This window comes from Canis lupus, chromosome 7 (assembly GCF_003254725.2).
Source record: "Canis lupus dingo isolate Sandy chromosome 7, ASM325472v2, whole genome shotgun sequence".
NCBI lineage: Eukaryota > Metazoa > Chordata > Mammalia > Carnivora > Canidae > Canis > Canis lupus.
The window spans coordinates 53534840-53555902 of NC_064249.1; the positions used below are offsets into that span (position 1 = coordinate 53534840).

The 21063-nt window shown below is 44.9% G+C and overlaps 1 protein-coding gene across 15 annotated transcripts in view; it reads right to left on the reverse strand.

The window, feature by feature from the left end:
• Positions 1–21063, reverse strand: part of FHOD3 (formin homology 2 domain containing 3) — a 464819-nt gene that overhangs the window by 375608 nt on the left and 68148 nt on the right. For all 15 annotated transcript variants that reach the window (XM_025429108.3, XM_025429100.3, XM_025429109.3 and 12 more), the window contains exon 3: positions 13793–13857. In XM_025429108.3, coding sequence (XP_025284893.1) covers positions 13793–13857 — 65 coding nt within the window. The remainder of the gene's footprint in view (positions 1–13792; positions 13858–21063) is intronic.

The following is a 21063-nucleotide window of genomic DNA, read 5'->3' on the forward strand; positions in this document are numbered from 1 at the left end:
CACTGTGGTCTCTCCCTCCTGAGTTCAGAGGGACAACAGCCAGACTGATGTCACCCAGGAGAGAACTGGCCTCCCACCATGACCAGATAGGCTTCCCAGTAGCTCAGGGAATGACCCCTGGCCTACCATGGGGGCAAGCTGCTTGCCCATGGCTAAGCAAAGATCTTGAGGATCCCAATAGGACACCAAAAAGGGATAGCCTGAGCCTCACTGGCTCACTGCCTTTCCCCATGTCCACCCATCTTTTCCCCCCGCAGGAGTGAGGGCAGCCAGGATCCTCCTGAAAAGCCATGTAGAATTCCCTGCTCCCACTGCCAATGGGAGAAGCAGGATTCAGAGTCCCCTAAGATGTACCCATATTAGAGGAAAATAAAAAGCCATGCCACATCATCCTAGGCTCTGTGTGTACAGGGAACAAGTATTAAAAAAAAAAAAAAAATCAATGCTCCAGGAAAAGACAATGACGAGTAATCACGTAAGTTCGTTAGGAAATAAGAAGGTGAATTCTTCAGTTCTTGGGTCTGGGACTGTGGCTTCCTAAAGGAATAAGGGAGGGAAAAAACAATGCCCCTGCAGCAATAGACAGGAATGAGAGGCTCTTTGTTCCATTCTGACATCCTGGGCCTCTTCAGGGGCTGAGCTCCGTCCCCAAAATACATTTTGTCCATTTTCTGTTTATATCTAAGAAACAACAGACCTGGGAGGAACCGGGGGGCCCCAGGGGTTTGTTTTCTCTCTGCTTAGCCTGACACATCTAGTTTAACAAACTTATCAGCCAGATTCCATACACTACAGGATCAGGAGAAATGAAGAGTATAATTAGACTTCTATGAGCAAACTTTCTTGGAAAACAGCAAAGACAAGATTCAAGAGAAAGCTCAATGTAAATATATTATCAGACAAAAAAAAAAATACTTTTTAAATGTGTATGGAAAATTCTTCTACTTTGAAAAGAATTCCATCCCCAAGTTCAGGAGGGGAAATTGAGACTCAGAGCAGATGTATGATTGGCTCCTAGAAACCCAACTCCTCCTTCCTTTGAGACCTCTGTACCCTTCTACCCTGAGAGAGAGGAAGGTTCTCCATCCTGCCCTGAAGGATCACATAGCATCCTGGGAAACAGGACGCAGATCACCCAACTAGAGAAGAAGTGAAGGGTCAGCATCCTATGCTAGAAGTACTGGGGACACAAGGGGTAGGTGAGCCAGAGCCCTTCCAATGGGGGGGTGAGAAATAAGAGATGGATGTGAGATGAAGTTCAGGCATCCAGTGGACACAGCACAGATATCAACGGCAGATCCTGAACTCTGAGGGAGCTGGAAACTACATGCCTAAGCTCCTAGTTAGAATCGTGGGAGGGAATGGAAAAGCCTCATGCCTATTTCCTTTATAGCACTTAACACAGTGGTGGCACCCAAAAGGTATTTAATAAGCCTTGAAGAGTTCTTTTCCAAGTCAGGTGGAAAGCTAAACATGTCTAACATTACAGTAATATAAAGGATAAAGAGGTTTTCAAATCCACCCACAGGACACTGTTGACTCCTGACAGCAGCAGCAACAAAGGTCAGGTTCATGAAAATCATACAGGTCTGCCAGATGCCAGCCAGGTTCTTGACCTGAGACAGCAATATGGCTCATCAGCGCCTTCAAACAGCTCATAAGGGAAGTGTGAGGGTCTCCATTCTTGGGGAAGTTGATGTCACATCCCAGGCCTCACTGCTGACCATCCTGATTTCAGAATTAGAATCCTGTCTGCCCATGCTCCTCCCTCACACACCTTCTCCTCTAAACTAGGACACCTCTGAAGAGGAACCAGCACCCTTGGCTACAGTCTGGGTGCCCAGACCTCAGTAGGACTGCTCTAGAGCATCTGCTTCCCACCCACCCCCTTGTTTTTAAGTTTATTTTGCCTCCTCAGCCATTTGTTTAAGTAAAATTAAAACATGCCAAAGGAGGGTTATATAAAATATGTATATACACTGGTATTTTTTAAATATTTAATCTTGCATTCTAGGTACCACCTCATTTGGAGTCCTTCCCACATTGCCCAAGTCAGCAGTGGCCTGCCCACCCGTGAGTGGGAGGGACTCAGTCCCCAAGCCCCAAACCCAGCTGCCACAGCCTGGCACTCCCTCAGAGTCCTGACGAAGGCCAGGCCTGGAGTCAGATCCCAGAAAGGACTAAACTCCAAACCCTGGATGACAGCCGACAAAAGGCAGGGCTGCGATTAGAACCCCAAGACCAAGCTGCCCTCGGGGGACCACCATCCCAATACCCACAGTGAATACATACACCATTAGTCCCGCCCTGGAGAAGCCTGCCCTGAGCTTTCCAGGCAGTCTGTGAGACCATCCCAATGACATGCCTCGCTTCTAGAATCTACTATCTTCTATCAAAAAAAAAAAAAAAAAAGAAGAAGAAGAAGAAGAAGAAGAAAAAAGAAAAGAAGAAAGGAGAAAGGAGAAAGAAGAAAAAAGAAATTAAGAGGGAAAGAAAAAAGAAAAGAAAAGAAAAGAAAAGAAAAGAAAAGAAAAGAAAAGAAAAAAGAAAAGAGGAAAAACTCCACAGCACAAATCTCATCAGTGACTCACATGAGTCTTGGCAATTCCCAGTCAGGACAGCTTTGTGGAGCTCCCTTTCAAGTCCCTAATGGACTGGTAATTGTTTTTATGGCTTTCTGATGAAGTGTGAAGTGCTCCGTGGCACTCTTCTTTGCTTTCTGGTGGCTTCTGAGGCCTTAGAGCCTAAGCCCTGTGAAGGGAAGAAGGGCCGTCCGCCCATCCCCACCTTCACCAACCCCAGGCCCCAAGGTGCTGAACAGGAGGTAGAAGAGATGCCAACACATGACATGGTGAGACAGCTTTTTAAGGTCAAACAGGTCATTAACAAAATCCTTCAGAAACAAAGCCAGCTGATAATGACTGTTATAGGTTATTTATGTGTCAAAGTTTACCATCACTAGTGTAGTTCTAGACAAAACATACAGATTATATTTTTTGGTGCAATCTGAACAGCTTATCTGACCATTGTGTAAATATCAACTCGTACAGCATATTTTGACTACTTTTATAGTACTTAGAACAATTTTTCCACTTTAAAGTTACACAATGTAACTAGCACTTGGTGTTACATTATGGTGTTTTCACTGCTTTTCATGTACCCAACTGTCTTGTGTAAAGCCTGAGCACATTCTCAATTAAATGCACCCTCCATTTCGGTGGTTCCTCCAGGAGAACACCATCTGGGAACACATAGAATGGTAGTATCAAATGGCCTTCGCTTTCACAAAACCCACTCAATTTCAGTGAAGATTAGGGTTTTTCTGGAACATTCTAAAATGTACCCCTAGAGCAGGGTAAACTGAAGAGAAGAAAACCACAAAAAGACCTCAATGCCACTAGTTAACCAGGAATCATGGACCCAGGATGGCCAACTCCATAATAGTGTCAAGTAAAATGTTAATGGAAATGTGTTGACTTGCAGTTACAAATCCATCTGCCAAGCAGAAAAGGGTAGCAGCTAAATCATACTTTAAACACATTAGCTGAGCATCATTTGGGTTTTCTATTTAAGAGTTTGACAATCTCTTGCCCTAGTTTAATATTTAATACAATTCTGATATCCACTTCTGAATAAGGAAGGCCCTTCAAGAATTGGAGGCAAGACATGCATTTCCTCCAGTTAGTTAGACAGTTCTGTCTCTAAACACGTCAGACACTCAAAGTACTTTCCTTTAGGGCGCCTGGGTGGCTCAGTCAGTTAAGCATCTGCCTTTTGGCTCAGGTCATGATCCCAGGGTTCTGGAATCAAGCCACATGGCAGGCTCCCTGCTCAGTGGGGAGCCTGATTCTCCCTCTGCCTCTGCCTGCCACTCCCCCATTTGTGTTCTTCCTCTCTCTCAAATAAATAAAATCTTTTTAAGAAATGGAAATTTAAAAAATTTAAAAAGTGTTTTCCTTTGAGAGCCACTGAATGATCACATTTCAACTTTGCTCTGACAATTTGTAAAGCAACAAAACACAAAACTGTGATAAGGATGAGGACAACATTTACCATCATTTGCCCAAGGTAGCACATGCCAGGCGCAGTGCTTGGGCTTGTGCACACACTATCTCCTTGAATGCTCACAGCACTGCCAGGAGGGAGGCACCAGGGCCCCTGTCCTCACCATTATAAACAAGCAGGCAGACCTAACAAGGCTGGAGGCAGGGAAGGTTGCAGTGGGTGCCCCAAGGTCCCACTCACATTGCTCTGCCTGGCACACAGACAGGCCACCCAGGCCATGAGCAATCTCAGGCAGTGCACTTCCAGATCCACACAGTACCCCCCACAGAACCCAGAGCTCTCCTGGAAATGCTTTAAAATGACATTCCACCCACTTCCACAGATTTGTTACTATTTACTTTCACATTATACTTCCTGCCCTTTATTCTTTTTCCTAAGAAAACACCAAATTCATTTCTGAAGTAAATGAATTAAGCATGCATCAGTAACAATACCCTTTCAGAAGCTCTTTTGGGTTCCTGCACCAGATTTCAACATCTGTGGGTGTAGGCTTTCCCACACCACCAAGCATTAGACACCTACTGGGTACCCTACAAGTCAACTCAATTCTGACACTACCTATAAATAACATCACGTGCCACACGTTCAGTGCTCACTCTTACAAGCCTGCCCACCACCCTCAGATGCCAGTAATTAACCCAAATTGTCATGTGTGCCTCCGATCTACCAGCTTTTGATCAGAGGTTCCAATGGATCCTTCCTTGAGTTTGATTAACTTGATAGAGCAGCCCACAGAACTCAAACATTTTACTTGATCACCAGTTTATTATAAAAGGATGTAACTTACATGGAAATGATGCCTAAGGCAAGGTATGAGGAAGGGGTATAGCCCCGCCATGTTCTCTCTCTGAATCTCCCTGTGTTCACCAACCAGGAAGTTCTCTGAACCCTATCCTCTTGGGTTGTATGGAGGCTTCGTCATGAACATGATTGACTGAATCACTCATCAATGGCTAAGAGATCAGGGACAGGACTGAAAGTTTCAACTCCCCCCATCACATGGGTAGTTCTTCTGGTAACCCTTAAGGTGGGGGACAAAATCGCCTCATTAACATAAGAAAAAGCACCTTTGTTGCTCTCATTATTTAAAGAATTTCAAGTGTTTTAGGAGCTCCGGGCCAGAAACACAATGAAGATTAAATATTTATCATAAATCACTATTACAGTGGCTTTCTTTAATCAACAAATACTTTGGGAGTCTGCTTCTGTGGGCTGGATATAAAACCGTCCACCTTCAAATGCTCAAGAGCTAACTGCTACCTGGAACAAAAACCCTACCTCCTAGATCTTCCCAGATAAGGACCAGACCTCCAAACCAAGAGCAGCAGGACTCAGAGCCTCCAGCCCAGAACCTTGTGTTCCTTTCCGATAGCTCCTAAAGCCAGCACTGACAGCATGGAGCTTAGATCAGTTGAGTCTTAGTTTCCAGGTCTGCCCAGCGTGAAGCCCAAAATGAGAAAGAAGCCATGTCCAGCCAGTCAGGATGGAAGCCTGGAAGGGATGGGGCAGCTCCCTTCTAGCAGTCAGCAGCCTGGCTTGGGAAAAGGGATTTCAACTGCATAATTAAACATAGTCAGCTCCTGAAGGGTGAAATCCATTTTTCTCAGCTGATTAACTTTCCCTTAAGGCCATCTGTGAACCATACCAAAATTCAGAAGAGCGTCCTTTGAAGCCTGGTGGAACTTCACTAGGGCAAATGTTTTGAAAAACCTACTTAGAGGTTTTGGCAGCACTTCAGACTTTTTGGACCAGAAGGGTCACAGTGGGCTCTGCAATCATGTATCTAGAAAAGGGCTGAAGACCATATAAATGGTCTAAAGAGCAAAGGAACAGGCCAGTACAAAGAGTACTCCTTGGAGAACTGAGAAATTCAAGCTTTATTCTCTCAACCCCTCCCCTAGCTCAGGAGGGCTAGTGAGGATCCGTGAAACCAAGGGTGGAAAGCACCCAACTGCAAAGGTGCCGCTCTGTGAACATGATTCACATTACTTTTTTTTAATGCCCAAAGTAGTGGACATGTGGGTGGCTCAGTTGGTTGAGCATCTGACTCTTGGTTTTGGCTCAGGTCATGATCTCAGTTGTGGGGATCAAGCCGTGCATCAGGGGTTCTGCACTCAGCATGGAGTCAGCTTCACATATTTTCTCTCTCTCAAATAAACAAAATCTTTTAAAATATAAATAAAATGGCCATGGTAGACAATAAACAATTTAGTAGAATTCTTCTCAAACTAATTATCTTCATGGCATTTTACAACTTGAAATATTTGCAGATACATTATCTAATTTTCAGAGTGATAGTAAGCTGACCATTTAATCTAAAATGCAATCTTTTTAAAAAGCTAAGAAGTGATTGAAGAATCAACTGCATGCTGAATGCTATACTTTGTCCCACAGAGATTTCCCTAAATCCCTGAAAATGGATCCCCCTCCTGCCCACACATCACAGTCCAGTTACCAGAATAGAAATAAATCACATCACCTCTCAGTACACTTAACAGAATGTTTTCTTTTCATTTTTTTAAAAGATTTTATATGAGAGAGAGAGAGAGAGAGAGAGAGAGAGAATGCACATGAGTTGGGGGAGGAGCAGAGGAAGAGAGAAAAAGAAAGAAGAGGATAAGCAGACTCCCTGCCAAGCAGGGAGCCCAAATGGGGCTGGATCCCAGGGTCCTGGGATCATGACCTGAGCCAAAGGCAGACACTTAACTGACTGAGCCACCCAGGCCCCCCTGTTTCCTCCTTTTCAATTATACTAATAAGATTCCAATTGTGCTAACCTTTTTCATTTTCTCCTTTGATATTCCATCACTACTACTCTGGCACATGAACTTGAGACTATAGCACTTATAACCAATTCCTAAACACCTTTTTTTTTTTTTACCTCCTTTGAATTAAATTTTGAACTGGCTGCATGTTTTGCTCAACTACTAATGCTTTCCATGTGTTTTGATTCCCAAGTTAAAATATTTCCCATTTGGTATTTCTAATGCAACAGGAATCGGTAAAATGTGCCAAGAATCCCCACCCAAGAATCCATTTTTTCTAAGTCCCTCAGCAAGACCTGAAAAACACATAGATGCACATCTAATCTTTTTTTTTTTTTTTTGCACATCTAATCCTTGAAGAACCTCCATGTAGCAAGGTGCATGCAAGCCATCCATCCTACTTTTCAGCTTCCATGCCCTCTAAATAACTAGTAACCAGACAAATCTCTTTGCTTCCTAATATACTCTTATTGTTCCATGACAAAAAAGAAAAAAAAAAATGAAGCGGTCCCTTCATGGGGTGAGCCTCAGGTGGAGACCATCACTGGAGCTTCCATTACAGCCCCCAGGCAGCTCAGACATGTAAGTAGAAAGCATCTATAGCAACACTCTAAAGCATGGTGGTTTCTTTACCAGTGGTGGTTTTCTGGATAAAATTGAAGGTTCTGCTGGACAGCAACTTTGGAGTCTAGCTGCCAGCACATGGTTTAAACTTGTAACATCTGCTACAGGTGTTCCCACCACTAAGACTACATTCTCCAGAGTCCATTTCTGCCAAATTTTCACGTTGCCTGTTTAGGATATAAGCAATTAATAGGACTGTGCAAAGTAAACATGAATAATGTTTCTAAGGCAATGCTCAAATACTATGCAACAATCTAACCTATTCAGAGGTAAAAGGTAACAAAGTCCTAAAGAGGCAATGAATGAATAATTCCTCCTCAAAGGGGGAAGGAAGCACACAAAAGTGAAGTCAAACTGCCTTAAGAGACCCTGTATGGGTCAATTCACATTTGCTTTATTTCCTTCCTCTTAATTCCCATAGCTGACCTGAGTTTCCACCTGTATCTGGAAGGTTCTCATGCTAATTCTCTCATAAGTGTGTCTCCTTTTCTTGATTCACTCTCTGTATTTATGTTTACCTGTATGTCTATAGACAGTAGAGTCTTTTTTTAATTCTCTAATTGTTCTTTTAATTTCTGGCAACAAATCATTCCTGACCTATCTATATACTGTCCTTTAAGTTTATAGCATGTGCAGAGAGGTGTGATGGAACTGAATAGCCATCAGGACTTAAACACTAGACTCTGGGCAGTTTAACCACCTAATTGGAATGTTTCACATGCTTCCCCATATGCTTTCTGCCTTGGAGGGGCAGGTAGCAAGGGCACATCTGTCAATCACTGTTTCGCCGTAAGTTACCTCAAGGTAGCCACCTCCGCAGAGCAGAGAGACTGAGAAGCTAGCCTCTCCTAGCCCAGATGCTTTCTGGACATGTGGACACTCTATGGGCTCTGCACCTGGGAGCTGAGGTAGATTAATAGGAAACAGATGACGGGAGGTGTTTATCTGATTAGCCCAGAGAGCCTGTTTTTACCTAAAGAACAGAACTGTGAGTAAAAATGGGTCACAGACTTGATGGGGTATAAAAGAGAGGTTTCAGTATATATATATATATAAGTGCTAAAATCTCCTAATACAAAGGGAGACACAGGATTTCAAACTTGAGACCAGTTTGTGCCAAGGCCAAAGCCAGCTGCTCAGGTGTCTGCAGAAAGACAGGGATAGGAAGTGGGTTCCAGGGTTTCTGGAGAATCCATGGATCCCTACATCCAAGGACAGAAAATAGGAAACGTGACCTGCTGTGCCTAACCCCACTAGGGAAGGACATAGCCAGGATGCTGTGAACTTGGCCACTGTGACATCCACAAATAGGGCAGGAGGGAACACCTGCCCCTGTCCCAAGGCCATAGAGAAAGGATAAGAGCAGAAGCTGGGGCAATGCAGAACAGAGTCAGCAAGAAGCCCAAGCCCAAGACTTGGAGTCAGACACAGCAGGGCAGGGAGGCCAGAGGGGAAAGAGTGATTGTGGGAGTGGTTCTGGTCACAACAGCCTATGTTATGGTTTCCACAGTCACCCAATGGATGCATGGGTGCCTGCCACCTCAGACAACATAGGACCAGCAGCACCTATGTGGACCCACTCCCCTTCCCAGCACTCAGAGGAGCAGGACACCCAAGCTACCATACAGGCCTCCAGTGTCTCAGTAACCCATCCCCCCAACATGCTAAGGAGCTCCTCCTCTTGATTAGCTAATTTAGAAATACCACCCAGGTGCTAGTAAGCCCAAGGGGATCAAAAAAGGCAGTTTGCAGTTTGCAGAAGGAACCTCTAGTTTTCATGAGAATTCCAGAGTCAAGAGGCCAAGAGAGGACCACATTGGAATCCAATTAGCAGGCCAAAACCCAGTGTCACATAACAGCCCACCCGAGGGACAAGTGCAACATCAAAAAAAAAAAAAAAAATTTGGAAGGAGGCCTTCCTGCAAGGCCAGGAGGGCTCAGCCACATAAAACCTCGGCTCAAACTTAGCTCTAAGGAAAAAAGACACTCAGAAGCAGGAGAAGTGATGCTGGACCCAGTCGGAAAGCTTGGCAAGGTGGAAGAGGCTACCAGCCAGGAGAGGAGAGGTCTTGGCAAATGACAGCTGATGCCTTGTTCTGTTGTTTGTGTTGCTGGAAATGGACTACTTTTTGTATCAATATGTGAAGCAGACTTCTCCTCATAGGATTTTCTTGCCTCTACAAGAGTCCTCTCTGTGAACTGACCTTTAATGAGCAAGGAGACTAACCTAGTGGAGACATTAGTCACATTAGCTACCTATTTCTGCCTCCCTCATCTCTATCTTCATGGGCAGACCTCAACATCTCCTAGGTTTGGAGGAAATGCTTCTAAAAACTCCAAAGACCTTTGGACCAGGTTATTTCTCACAACTGCCATCAGAAATGATGCTTTGCAACCTTCATCCAATTTACCCTTTTGTTTAATTTAATGATGGATACTTGCAAGTGTCCACCCTACATTGTCACAGACAATCACTGGACAGGGTTTCTTCTCTTAATAAGAAGACAGGGTCTGGTCCAGAAAACTAAAGCACAGAGGTTTTAAGTCCAATAAAATGCCTTCAAAGCAAGCCAGTAGAAAACACTCAGATATTACCTTGAGGATCCTAATGACCTCAAATCTGTTTGTTTTTAAATCCTCAATTCCATTCCTCACCCCTACAATTCTTCCACTCCTTTTCTCTTCAGGATGAGATTTAGTCATCAGAGCCAGTTGGCCCTCTGAACATTTTTCTGGTGTCTGGAAATAGGATCACTTGCAGAGACCAAAAAATTTATTTTCTCTAGCTAACCTCATAAAAATGCAGACTTTACATGCCTGTCATAGATCTTTTTCCATCCATACCTAAGTTCATGCCCACAACATGACCACTGGTTTTTCTGAGGGACTGCAGCTAGATTTGGAAGGCGAGTCATGTGTTGTTTGCTATAGTGTTACATCAAGTGGTCATACTCAAAACTGTGCAAAGAAATAAAAATTACAGTGGAGAGGAACATTGGGTCTCTCTCCGTACCGAGATCTCATTCCAACTTCCTGCTCCGGCACTGCCGTACTATCAGCTGCCAGCCATGACCTTCAAAGCAGCGCCCAATGGCCTTCACTTTTTGTGAGGTCTGTTCAGTTGCTGACCATAAAGGCTCCACTCTTCTCTTGTCCCAATCGGGTCCAGAGTTCCAAAGTTAACACTGGATAATTCCAATGGTATGTCATCTCCAATTCATCAACATGCAGTCCTGGATTCTAAACATTCCTATACTTAATAAAAACAGGAATGGCTGAGAAAAGATTGTTGGGTGAAAAAAAGCCTTTTGGAGAAATTTACTTGATAGCATTTTAAACCCATGAGCCAAAACTCATCCTGGATCCTTCCAGGCCAACTGCGTGGTGGGAAAGGGGTCATCAGGAAATAGCATATGGTGCCAGGCGTTAAGAGAAGAGAGACTGTCCAATGTCTGCAATAGTTCAATCACTGCTCATATGGCAAGGAGGGGAAATATGGAAAAGAAATAAGGATTCAACCAACTGATGTGAAAAAGCTTTTCTCTCCCTCTGGTCATGTTTTCTTTTGTCATTTCGACTGAAGATTGTTCCAGGTTTGGGTTTTTCATCCCAAAGAAATCTCCTCTAATATTGCCATTTGGAAAGGGAAAGAATATGTCACAATGGGGGTTGGTACTTCGTACACATAATGCATACATTCCATTTTCTATACATAACCAAAGGATAATATTTAGTGCTATTATAATAAATCTATTCCAGATCTTGCCAATAATAGGAAGTGGGACAAGAGAGAGGGTTTTTTAATACATAGGAAAAATTTTGCCTTCTTGGGTACTGACGTTCATTTATACAGTCAAACCCTCCCATCCAACATAATTAGGGCTGAGGTAATGAATGGCGAGAACTAATTAAAGAACGAGATCCTTTGAAAGTAATAAACACCTTAAAACCTTATTTTAATGTGTAGCTATAGGAACTGATTGTCCTGGTTTGCCTGTGATGAGACACTGGGCACACAACACCTTAACACCCAGGTTCAAGCTATGACCTTTCTTTGAATAGGGTCTACTAACTAGAATTCTCTGGACCTTCTTTCATGAACCCCTCCACTGATGTGGTCTGGGATTTCCAATATCAGTTTTTGTGAAGTCAAATAAGAACAGACTGGTGAAGACTAGAGCCCTTCTCCATTTCTTTTTTTTTTTTTTTTTTTTTTTTTTGCAATATTTCAACTTTTAGAAGTTGCTGTAACCTGCCTACATTGACGAATGCTTTTGTAGTAACCAATTTTGGATCCTGTCCAAAACAGTCCATGAATTTTCAAAGCAGTGACTTTTTATGCTCAAATTTAATCAGTTTATATGATATTCACCTCTACTTCATTCAATTACTTCATTCCAATAGCAAGTGCAACAGGTATAAGGAGATTTGGAAACAAACACACTGATCTTATCAGTACCCAGTTCAACCCCTCCAGCAGGAAGGCATGCATGTCCCAGGAGAGCGCTGGACAGGCTGCTGGTGCCCAAAGTGCTATGGAGGTAAGTTATGTGTCTTACGTTGTACGTGTATTACATGAGACCATAGAATACCTAAGTTATTGCAGCAAGTCAATAACATAGAAGCTGGTTTTAAAAATGCCTCTACTTGAAATATTTAAGTACAAAAGGTGAATTCACATAAAAGGAATTAGTTCATTAGGATTCTGATCTAGCCTATTTTAGTGTTATTCTGCTTTCCACTGCCTTACTGTCTTGGGAAATACCAATTCATACTCATGTCCCAAATCTCTACAGGTTATCAGCTATCCTTCAACCAACAGTTAACTTCAACAGTATTTAGCACATTACATACTGGAATTTGTTCTAGATCTGGATGTGGGTGGTGGTGGGGTTACCCAAAGTCATAAGGTCACAGGCCCTTTTTTCAGGGAGACATGATTTCTAGATATGAAACAGGAAAAAGTGTAAAGCCAGTAAGTTAAAAAAGCAAATTATTAAATATATAGTGTAATTTTTATAGTACATAGTTTATGGTCACTCAGTGCACCAGGCAGAAATGAAAAGTCACTCCTAAGGTTCTACAGATCTCACTATGTTTCCAACAAGATTAGGGACCCTCCCCACCCCGGAGGTTTGAGTCTGCTATACAATTACTCGCTGGCAACACAAAAGTGGTCACTGGAGACCCTTACGGCCTCACACATCTAATACCAGATGACCTAAAATTACAGATTCCCCTCCACATCAGCCACCTCCTCATCCCATCCCTGGGTCTCAAATAGGGAAGCAGGGAGGAAGGGAAGGGGCCAGAAACAATCTTTTCCACTGCATTCAGCCCCCACACTCCAAGTGTAGACTGGGGCCTCAGCATGGTGATTTGTTTTTTTAAGATTTTATTTATTTATTCATGAGAGATATACAGAGAGAGAGAGAGAGAGAAAGAGAGGCAGAGACATAGGCAGAGGGAGAAGCAGGCTCCCTGTGGGGAGCCTGATGCAGGACTCGATCCCAGGACCCCAAGATCACACCCTGAGCCACCCAGGCATCCCAATTTGTGCTCTCTTAATGAGAGGCCTGAATTAAGGGCACAACCTTTAATAAAAGCAAAATGACTCAGATATGGAAAACCTCTATATATAAAGTAAATTTTAATTTTCTTCTTTTTATGATACTAGATACTTGCTTCAACTTAGCCCAACACCAGGAAGAAACCAGGGCACAGTTTTAGGTACACTTCACATTAAAATGGTCTACTTCATGTAAATAACTGCTTTCATTGCCATTCAACCCACATGTGTAGGTGAAGAAGCCAATAGGTACAAGAAAATGGCTGGAGAATGGCCCCAGTGGGGTCCCTGTGTGACCACTTGCAAACCATTCTGAACCACGAATACATCCCCTTGACACCATACTGCTTTGTATCTATGTATGCCCTGTCCTACACTGACCTGAACCATCCCTTTTTATCACGTGACTATAGCCCAGAGCCTCAACCCCCACTTCTCCATAGGGAGCTGTGCAGAGTCACCAGAAGACATGTGCAGATCACTTCAACTGGCTGGAGGTTCACACGATCACTGCCCCACAAAGAACCTCATCAACAATCTATCTTACCTCCAGCCCTATTCACTAACCAAACAGTAAAGGAAGTCAAAATGAAACAGGGCTTCAAAAACTATTGCCAGAAACTGCTTCACTAAACTAACAATCTGTGATTGGGTTTACCCAAGTAGATAGCATAACCCTAAGTATTTCATTGCTTAGAGGACTTTCTTATCACACATTTAATCACTTGAGAGCAGGTGGCAAGTATCCCCTTCTGCACATGTCACTCACCAATGCAGGCATGGACCCTCACGGACAGCTGTGTCCTCAGGATGATGCTGTGCTTCTTGCCCCGCCTAATGGAGACAGAAGACAAAATAGACATGGGATCAGAGCAGTCAACACCTACATGCTGTCAGTCAACTTGAAGGTTCTGGTACACCCACCTCAAAGAGACTCTAGAGAAGCAGAGGCCTCAACAGAACAAGAATCTGTCCTGAAATAATGAGATGTCACTGGACTTTACAGAAAATTAAATGATGAAGTTTGATTCTGTTAGATTGGCTCACACATTCTATTACCAAATCTCGTCCACTCATTCCATCTGTAGATTTAGCATATACTCATGCTTGACCATGTTAGGAAAGTTTTAAAAGCTGTGCTCATCAAGTGAGATCCCTGCAATGTAACAATACATATCTGCTTGACCATTTTTACATGTTTTTGAATATAAACATGTACGTGTAGTAAGTCAAGACAGTTACAGCTTTTACCCTTTGCTCACAGGAAGGTAGGAGTCCACCAAAGCGCTTACAGCATATTTATTCTCAAGAATGCCAGTTTATACAATGCCTCTGCATCCTTCTCACCTCATTTAAACAACAGGGTTGTGGGGAGCGGGGCGAGGAAGTGCCTGGGTGGCTCAGTTAAGTGTCTGCCTTCAGCTCAGGTCACAATCTCTGGGTCCCAAGATCAAGCCCCATGTCAGGCTCCCCATTCAGCAGGGAGTCTGCTATTCCCTCTCCCTCTGATGCTCCCCCCACTCCTGCACGCGCGCACATGCACACACGCTCTCTCTCTCACTCTCAAATCTTAAGAGAAAACAAGATGGGCCCTCCTCCCCCATTCTTCTGCTCCTACTGGGGCTCATTCCACCCCATGCAAAGAAGAACCAAAGCACACAGCAGTTCAGAGAAGACAATAACTGGGAGAAAAAAAAAAAAAAAAGAGGAGTCCTGGCTACTTAGGGGTAACAAAGTCTTTGGGATTTGGACAAATTGGGGAGCCAGTGAATAAAGATAAAATGGAGCCAACCAACCAGCACAGCAGCAGATAACCTACTGGGTCTCTACATGGCTGAACACTTCCCATCACTTCTCTGGACGCTCCTCCCACCCCAACCCCCACCCCCATTAAATCTGGCAGTGCCTTCCTGCTTCCTGGTTTTGGTATCCTGTTGGAAGGAAAGGAACAAAATATCACCAGGGCACATGGCTAATATTGTGATTATGAATTCATAATAATCACTGCAACAGTTTTATTTATTCTTGAGACAAGGGGAAAGGGGAAACTATGGCTTTTTAAATGATCTTTTTCAGAGAAGAAAGGAAAACCACTTGCATAGTCCCTACAAAAGCATGCGGTGGCCTCCAGCCCAGCAGCTGCTTAGAAGCAGAAAATCTGCATTCACAGTCCCCTCAGATGGGGGTGAGCCCCTCCTTTATTCTTTGTTCATCTGTTTGCACATAGCAAATATGAAACAAGGCACTGGTCTCAAGGAGCTTTAACAAGTATACAACACTTGACCCATCTTCACAAATCTGGGATTCCTATAAACACAGACTGCAAAATTTTTTTAACACAAAGATCTTTCTCTGACAATCCAGATGTTGATCCTCCTTCAGTTCTTGTGATCACATTAGAAAGCTTTAAGTGCATGGAAGTGAATTATTGAACAGATTTCAGGGCATTCTGGGATGGGGGACAGCAGCCACCAGGTGTGTAGCTGTACCCAGCAATGGGCAGAGGTCAAGCTTAGAGCAGTAACCAGAGAACCAATGAGTTAAGGCCAGACTGTGATTATGAGTAACAGCAAACCCTGAATCCACAGATCTAGAGGATTTTCTATAACTCATGTTATCAGCAGTTATGAGTCAATAAATAAAGCATGTAGACAAAAGTACATGTTTTAGATGCCCAGATATGGGGGGAAAGTATAGTACGGCCAGGGAAAATATTTCAGAAAACCTCAAGATCTGGAAAAGTTCAAGAGGGCCGACTGATAGCCCTGCTTTATCTTCAAACAACTGCAAAATTGAATCTTGCAGAAATGCTTATTTTCCCACAGAATTCTCCAGTCCCACAGTGGGAGTGTGCTGTAGTCTAGGACTCCAGGCACCTGCATGGAAACAAAGACAGTCTTGAGGAAGCTATGCTGGACCCACCATTCTGGAGAGGTAGTCTTCTCTGTGCTTGTGCACTGAGAAAGCAGGCAAATGGCTTACTAAATTACTAAACTCTAAAGGAATTGAAAAGACCACAGAAGAAAGGACTATATTGTAGTAGTTTTATCACCTATAATTCCTCTGCTTCAACATACTACTCCTTCCCCACCTGCCCCTGTACATGAAATCCTACAATTCATGAAGAATTCAGGAAGAAACCTGTGGGGAACTGGGGGCCACAGGCTGTGGAAACCACCTAAAAGAAAGGAAGCCCCAGATCCCAGGACTTCCTAGCAAAGAAGAGGGCTGTTGTAGGGGCTGTGGTAGTGAGTGGCAGCCAGGTCCACAGATGGATTCTCCATCTCCATCCCATCCCTGGTTTCCCCCACCTTCAATGTGGGTACTATTTCTGTGCCCATTTTGCAGATGGGGAATACAAAGTTTGTAGAAAGGAGATAAACTGCATCAAGTCACATGGCTGGTAGAAACAGACCCAGGCTGAAAGCATCCTGCCCTATGCTTCATAACCTTCTCAAGAGCTTACATAGGATAGAGTCCAGGCATTCTTAAGGAACTGGTGTAACCTTAATACCAAAACCTAACAAAAAAGACACACATTAAAAAATTAAGATTCAAGTTAAGAAAATATTGGCTAACCAAATTAAGTTTATTCTAAGAATTCAAGAAGAATTACAAGAAGTTCCAGATTTTATTTAAATATGTATCAAGAAGCACCTGGGTGGCTCGGTGGGTTAAGTAAGTGACTTGATTTCAGCTGAGGTCCTGAAATCAAGCCCAGCCTAGGGCTCTGTGCTCAGCGGGAAGTCTGCTTCTCCCCTTCCCCATGCCCCCGCCCCCACCTTGCTCATGCATGCACATGCTCAGAGGCTCTCATGCTTTCTCTCTCACAAATAAAGTCTTTAGAAGACAATTTTTTTAAAAAAAGATTTTATTTATTTATTCATGAGAGACAGAGTGGCAGAGACATAGAGGGAGAAGCAGGCTCCCTGTGGGGAGCCCAGTGGAGTACACGACCCCAAGACCCCCGGATGACAAACTGAGGCAAAGGCAGTCAACCACTGAGCCACCGAGGTGTCCCTAAAATAAAATCTTTAAAATTTTAAAAATAAAACTCCTCTGGATGCAGAGATGGAATCTTCATTTTGAAGATGTTATAGCGCTCTGCCAATCCCAAGGAGGATTGCTTACATTTGAACTCAAACAAGAAACAAACTTATTTTGGTTGAAGGTATACTCTACCCACTACATGCCTTCTTGCCTTGATGTAATGCTGGAAGGCAAATAGCCATATTTAAACTGTGATGAAGCATGAAAGATGGAAGCCACATCCTAAGGATGGCAAAGAAGAGAAAATAAACCTAGGCCCGTAAGAGCAACCTGTCATCAACATATTGTCCTTCAAATGGCCCTAATCATCTACTTTTTAGACTTCATTTCTAAACAGAAGATTAAGGGGTGCCTGGGTGGCTCAGTCAGTTGAGTGTCCAACTCTTGGTTTCAACCCAGGTCATGATCTTAGTAAGAGTCATGGAATTGAGCTCTGCATCAGGCTCCACACTCAATGGGGAATCTGCTTGAAGATTCTCTCCCTCTGCCCTTTCCCCAACTCATGCGCTAGCATGCAGGCTCTCAGTCAAAAAATATTTTTAAGTAAATAAAGAGAAGTTTTAGATTTATAACTCCCTTCCTCCAAGAAATCACCCCAGCCTCTCTGGTCTTTGATGCTCATCGCCTGGGTCCCAGACCAATGTTCCTCTCCTGACCACCTCACACCTTGAGTACAGTTCAAGGTAACCTAATTTGTATAAACCCTTTTCCCCTCCCCAAACTGCTCCCGCTCAGAACCCCGCTACTTTTCTAAAGTTACTGTCTGTACACTAGCCAATTAACGTCATGTGCCCATTTTACTCTTATTTTGCTGTAGCCAACACAGCACTCCCCCTCCACGACAGGCCCCTACCCACCCCCCACTCCACCTTCTTCAGTCACCAAGCTCAGGCACATGAGGTCACAGCAGACCACATCTGACAGCAGCCTCCCTGCTCCAAATTTTGTCCACTCACCCCACCCTCCCTGTCACTTGACTTCCAGGAGGACTCCCCGACTACAGGTCAAGTCTCTTCTGACTCCCATTCCCACCATAAAGCCCAGCACCCACCCAAGCTCACCCACTTCCCCTGGATGCCATCTCTATCCAGTGATGTGAGTAGCATTCAAAGGTGCTTAGAGCCTTTCCATTCTCACTGTCCGCTCAGCATGGGAGTGAATTCTCTCCCCTGATTTCCTATAGAACCGTTTCCTCCCTGAGTCCTTAAAAGCCTAGGAGGACTTTAAAGAGTACCACTTCCTAGGCCCACCCCCAAGTTCTGATTTCATTGCTCTGAAGTTGCGTGGGGAGGGAAGTTCAAGTAAGTTCCTCAGGTGGTTGCAGTATGCTCCAACACGAAAACCTAGCCTGTAGGTTCCTGACCAAACAGCAGACTACCTGAGCCGGGATCCCAGGCCCCAGCCAAACCTCCTGAAGCAGGTGCCTAGAAGCCAGCATTTCTAGACAGCTTTCCTCCAGGTTATTCAGAGGCAGCCCAGCACTGGCCCAGGGCTACTGTGCAAGGATTTAGGTGGGGAGGGGTTCCACTGCCTTTCACCAGGTTCTCAAAGAGTTCTCTACATCCCAATAGGTCAAGTTTGAAGGAATGAGTAGTTCTCCCTTCTTACTGGCAGGAAAGAAAACTTCATCCAGTCACCTCTGTTTCCTCTGCTTCTAGACCTCGCAGCATGGAGAAGTCACTGGCAATACATTGTGAACCTAAATCTAAAAGCATACTGAAACCAAAAATCCAAACCGTACACAAGCAAAAACCCTGGATATGCTGAAAGAGAGGCTCTAGGTCAGGTGTGGTGGACGGGAAGCGATGAGCAGCTTTTCCTTCTTGTCCTCCTGGTAGGTACCCTTCAGCTGAGGGTGCAGGTATGTTGTTGGCACTCCTCTGGCAAATCAGCGAAGGATGTGAAGAGTCCCCTGTCTTCCCAGTGGAAGCCAAGCTCAAACTGCAACCAAGCCCTGCCATTGGTCGTGGTGAGGGAGAAAACCAGCCAGTTCCAAGCCAAAGGGGGCCCTCCTGCTGAGCTCAGGGCTCTCAGCTCCTCACTGCTGACTCCTCACCCCAAACCCTGTGGGCACACAAACCGTACAGAAACCTCAGGGGTCCATGGACCCACACTCACGTGGCTCCTTGGGGCTCATGAGCTACAGGCCGAGAAGCTAGGCATGTTAGGGTCAAACCAGAGCTCTCACCAACTCCTTCGCGCCCCTAAGCACGTCGGCTGCAAAGCTGGCAGGCTGGGGGCACAGCCACCCCTGCAGATGGCCTCCCTCACCTGCCTCTGAGGGTTCACAAAGCCGTCCCCACTGCACCACCCGCTCAGCGCAGGAGTTCTCCCTTATGCAACTTCCGACAGCATTTTCAGGAATGGTCTGCCCAGGCAGCCCTGGAGGGCTTTAAAAAGCACCACCGTCTGGGGCCACCCCCAAGTGCTGATTTCATTGGTCTGAGGCTGACCAGGAGGGAAGTTGTTAAAGTTCCTCAGGTGTTGCACTCCAGGCCTGAGGACCTAGGCTGTAGGTTCCAGACCAAGCAGCAGACCACCTGAGGAACTTTGATGAGGCCAGGATCCCAGGCCCCAGCCAAACCTCCTGAAGCAGGCACCTAGAAGCCAGCATTTCTAGGCACTTTTGCCCTCAGGGTATTTGGCTCTAAGGACCTTCAAACGTTCAGCCCTTTCCAGCCCTGCCTGGCCTGAGCCACAAGCCCCCCCACCCAAGCCCACAGGGTTGCACCCAACTTCCCCACCCACACACAGCCCTATGAGCACCGGTGTGGGGGTGAGGAGTAGTTTGCAGAGCCCCAGCCCAGGAGGAAACTGGAGAGCCAACCCTTGGCCGCAGGCCTGAGCCAAGGCCAGAGAAAACTGAGGTCACCCTAAGTGACTGAGACAAAGGTAGGAGCACTTGGGGAGGCACAGTCCACGTGCCACAGTCACCACACCGGTCCTCATCACGCCCAGCTGCACTCTAGTGCTCCTCAAGCCCCTCGTAGCTCTTCCACGCACCCCCCACCCCGGCCCCCCGGCGCTTTCCACCTCCCAACGCCACTTTCCCCTCCAGGGCTAACCTCCGGCCCCATTTCTCCGTGACAGGTTCCCAGGCCCCTCAGCTGGCACTGGTTTTCTTTCAGACGCAGTGAAGGTGGAAATAAGCAGAAAAGCGGCGGGGGCTCTCTGGCCCAGCTCTGCCCTGTGGGCAAGGATCCAGCTTTGGTTTTCCTGAACTAAAAGAAATGAGATTTCAGAACGCTTTCACCTTCATGCACCCCTCCAGGTCGAAAATCCAGTGATTCCCGTTTCAGGGTATCTACTTTCCAAATTCTGGCTGTAATTATGGTAAGGGCTACTACTTTTGAGTTTATATGCTGGGAATTGGCTTAATGTTTTCGGTACTATACGTCATTGCATTTTTTCCTCACAACAACCCAGCCAGGATGTATTAGGATTATCCCCAGTTACTAGGAGATTGAGGTTCAGAGAGGGGAAGAAGCATCCCCGCGGTAACACAGCCATGAAACTAACTGCCAGCCAGCCCATGTCCCTAACCACTATGCCATGCTGCTCCCCGCTGTGCCAGAGACCGTGTTGGGATCCCTGCTGATACAGGGAGGTAAATGGAATTGGGTAATATGGTCCTCATTTTATAAATAAATTTTATAAACTCTTGTCAGAGATCAAGTGGCTTGCCCAAGGTCACACAATGGCAGAGTCGCGAATAATAATCCAGAGGGTTCGGAGCTTCTGGTTCGGCCACAACATGCTGTAGTTGTTAATTTCCCTGGCCTTGGAAAAGCAATAAACAGACTTGGCTCCATTTTGGTAGCATAACTGCTTTGTCCTTCTACTTTTGAAGGTCTTTCTCCTCTTCTCCAATTAGCTATAGCTTAAGTGATAATTCTAAACAAGGAGTGGGTTAATTTTTAGTCTTGGCATTAAAGAGCAGGGTAATGGACAAGCACAAAGAAACTCCTCCAGCAAGGAAAATTCTCAGAA